At 42.2% G+C, this 4,209-nt stretch overlaps 1 protein-coding gene across 1 annotated transcript in view; it reads right to left on the bottom strand.

Moving 5' to 3' along the window:
- The window catches only part of Babam2 (BRISC and BRCA1 A complex member 2), a 385,486-nt gene that overhangs the window by 285,138 nt on the left and 96,139 nt on the right, over positions 1–4,209 (bottom strand). The window contains exon 4 of the mRNA XM_021201373.1: positions 677–771. Coding sequence (XP_021057032.1) covers positions 677–771 — 95 coding nt within the window. The remainder of the gene's footprint in view (positions 1–676; positions 772–4,209) is intronic.

The raw sequence follows: 4,209 nt of genomic DNA on the forward strand, positions 1-4,209 counted from the left end.
ATGGGAAACTTTCGGGATAGCATTTGAAATGTAAATAAAGAAAATAATAATAAAAAAAAAGAAAAGAAAAAAAGAAAGAAAGAAACACTTAGACAAAATGGCACCTATTCTTTGTCGACAAACCCAACCATTACACAAACTGTGTGCTCTCAGACAGGTACCATGACCCCTTTTCTCTAATTGTAAGTCTTCTTGCTTTAATTCCAGAAACATATTTCAACTACAGGGTTGGGGTCTGGCTTAATACAGAACATTCAGTCTGGTCTTTCCCCTAAGCACTAAAGTAATGTCCAAATTTGCCATTTCATTTCAACAACCAAAAAAACCCAAAACTCTAAAAAACCAGTAACTCTCTTGCAGCCAGTATCTTATTGAAATGTTATTAAACATTAGAGAACCTGCCTGCAGGCATGGATGTTCACAGTGAAACAAAGAAAATGTTGTCAATGTGTCTTGAAGTTGAAGAAAAATTATTTCAACCAATACTGTAGACGTAATGTGAAATGGTCCCAAAGTAAAACTCAGATGAAAACTCTCTCCTCTTTAAGGATTTTGGCACAGGAAGAGTTGCATTTATTCCACAGAAAAGGAAAACCACATTTGACTAAGCAATTACCAAATGCCAATTTTGTTTTCTTTTCCACAAAGGCCATGAGAGTGATCCTGCAGTACTCACGTGCAGAGCAGCGGGGTCTGGCAGAAACTCAGCATCCTCTCCAAAGATGAAATCAGGAGGCAGCTCTGGGTACTGAGCATTGAAAATGATGTCCCCTGAAAGGTAAGAAAATGACAAGCTCTTCTTAGTCACTTGCAAATGGGCATTCTGAAAAACGCATCAAGAACTTAAAGAAATTTATATTTAGTTTAAGAAACAAATTTGAAAAGTACTTTCTGAGTGATTAATTCTCTGGATAAAAGAACTGATATCCTCTTTGAAATTACCATCTTCAATAAGCAATCAAACAAGTGCACTACACTGTGACTATAAATACCCAGGAGGAAAACGGAGGCAGCTCTATGAACACACAGGCTGATTTTTTTTTTTTATAGGAAACACCCCTGTCCAATCACTGCTTGCTAATTAAGACGCCTCTACTGAAAACTTATCTGTGCAAACACAGTCCTTGCCCTCTAGAAATTAAACACACATACCTTTGAAATAATGGGAAGGGCATCTGTCTGGAAGTCAAATACACCCCAGTTACATTTCAGGGTCCCTAACCATTAACTCAGAGACCTTAGAAAGGCTCTGAGCACTCACCCTCAGGTTATCATTTTACCAGAGGTACCATGGCACTGTCACAGCAGACAGACTTACTGTATGAAGGAGCCACGTGTGCTCAGCACCACGTATGGCATTCAGAATGACTACCCTCAACAAGCATACACAAGTGCAGTGTTGGAAGTGGTGATATTCTCAGACATAACAAGGTGCAGGGTCTCATGAGCACACCAGTGGTGTAAGGTCTCCTGTCTCTTCTCTCTCCTTACTCAGCTCCTGTGTTCTCTCTACTCAGCCAAAAATTTAGTCCCCAACTTTCTGCTCAAACTTCCTAATAAGCAGATTCGTTTGTAGGCAATTGAACATCCACTGGCTTAGAAGTATTTCATGTGTGTATATTTCTGTGCACATACACAACTCCTACATACAACACAGTTGTCAGTCCACTCACTTTCACTGTTCAAAGGATAAGATTACATAATGTGACCCAAAATGAAACATTCTGGCTTCAGTTCCACATTAAGCCCTTCCATGTCTGTGCATGAGGCTATTTTACACCCGGTTCAGAAGCATAAGGATGGCATCGTGACAGTCCAAGCTCTCATACTCTAGAACACAAGCCGTTTCAGTAACTTCTCCAAAGGAACTAACATGGACTTCCGTGCTGCCCACGGCTCTAGCCAGACCACCCAGCCTACACACTCCTACTTTCACTGAATAATGAACAGAACTTTGCTCTAGGGCCTATGGTAGGCACTAAAACCAAAAAATTCTACTAATAAAGAACTGAAACACTAAAAGAACTCAATCCTACCCTCTTCCATAGTAGCCTAGTACCAGCTGCCCTCCACACCACAGTATACACTGCTGCCCAAGTAAGTCTTATTAAAGTACTATATTGCCGGAAAACTTGCAACTCAAATTTTCAGTAATTCTCTAATATTCAATATAGTAAAGGCAAACCTTACCTTCTGGTACTTGCACCTCCAAAATATGATGTTCCTCCCCATTTACCCACTCTCCTATCAGTCCACAAGCCAATACAAACTGTCTACTCTGGCCATTATGATCTACTCAATGCCTCCTAAATCCTACAGCCCCACCTCCAATGGCTCTGCTCTCACGCGGCCCCTACACTACTCATGAGCCTACTCATATTTCCTTCTCCTGCACAGTGCCTCTCCTCATAAATCTGCAAAATATTGATCAATGTTAATTCTGAAACTCACCAATACTGCTTGGCTACAACACTGCTTGAGTATTTGGTTACAGTCTTAAACTGTTTTATGGATCTATTAATTTTAACAGTTATATTAACCGGGGCTACATATGAGGCACCAATGGCATACACTGTTAATTCAAAAATACTCATCATCAGTAAGTGCTGGAGATAAGAACACACAGAACCTTCTAGACACAACATGACTGACATAGAGCTCCACCTATTCTCTGGTCAGTCAGGTGTTGGAGGGCTGCTAACTACCTTCCACTCATCCCTGGGTGGGCATTCCTCTCTCCCACTCTTCAGGGGCTGGCCAGGGTCAGCCCTACCTGGGGACCCCGGAGCTATTTTGCTAAAGCCCCAGAGTTATAAGAGAGAGGGATGAGGGAAGAGAGGTTCCCAACACCTGCAAGAGTGGCACAGCGGATCTTGAGCAGAGACTCTCTATGGTTTTAAGAGCTTTATTATAGAAATGCAGGGGGAAAGAGAGAAGGTAGAGATGGGGGGGGAAGGCTAGAGAGAAAGAGTAAGAGAGAGGAGAGGAGAGAAGAGAAGAAGACAAAGGGAGAGGAGAGAGGGGTAAGAAGGAGACAAATAAGAAAGTAAGAAGTAAGAGGGCGAGGTGAGGCTGAACAGCCCTTTTTATGGTCTTCACTGTTGCTAGGTAACTGGGGAGGAGTTTAGCCTGAAGGTCAGAAGCTTGGGCCATTGCCTATGTGACTACTGACCATGCTTCTCTTGTGGGGGCAGTGGGGGGAGGCGGTAACTTAGGCAGGAGCCAGAGTTCCAGGAGCATAAGGGAACGCCTATCATGTCATGAAGGTGAATTATCACCACCGGGGTTCAGACCTCACCTCAACTGGAGACCAGCCTGCAATTCCCCATATATTCTGAGGCTGTGGCAGCATGCAGGGCCTAAGTCAGACGGAGTCTCACTGCTGAGAGGGGAAGTGGATATAAGCTCCCACCTCTAACCTAAAAGCTGTATCTCAAATTGATAGCACTCATCTAAAATAAAATAAAATAAAATAAGTTTTCTCCAACGGAGTCTTACAGGAGACACAAAGCACACTTAATGGCAGGCCCCATGCCCAGAGTAGACAGCCAACACTAATTGAACTCAATAGGATTTCTGGAGAGTATTTTTGTCTCATCCTGCTTGGTCTGGTCTCGCCCCCCCCCCCCTACACCTTACAGGTTTGGTTTGGTTTGATTTGGTTTGGTTTGGTTTGGTTTGGTTTTGCCTGATATAGTATGGTTTCCTTCCGATTATGCACAATTTCTGTGTGTGCAAATGTGTTTGTGTCTACATGTGTTTCTTGTGCTTTTTCCCACTTTGGCTCCTTTTTTCCTCTCTTCATTGTTCTTATGTTTTGTTTGGGTTGGTTTTTTTGGTGTTTCGTTTTGTTTTGGTTTGGTTTTAGATACTCATTTATGTTCTAATGAGAAAAAGCAAAAGAGTATAGAATGGGTGTGAATTTGGGTGGGTGAAGAGGTGGGAAGGATCTGGGAGGTGTTGGGGGAGGTGAAGCTGTAATCAAAATATATTGGATGAAGAAATAACTATTTTCAATTTTTAAAAGATTAACCAAAAAAGAAAACAAAAAGAGGAACACACAGAAACACCTATATACCTATATGGTAAGTAGACCTTGAACTTCCAACAGGTGTCACAAGCATCCAGAGAGCATAGGCCTTACACTCATTTCACATCTCTCACAAGCATCCAGAGAGCATAGGCCTTACACTCATTTCACATCTCTCA

The sequence above is a fragment of the Mus pahari genome, chromosome 7 (assembly GCF_900095145.1).
Source record: "Mus pahari chromosome 7, PAHARI_EIJ_v1.1, whole genome shotgun sequence".
In the NCBI taxonomy this organism is placed as follows: Eukaryota; Metazoa; Chordata; class Mammalia; order Rodentia; family Muridae; genus Mus; species Mus pahari.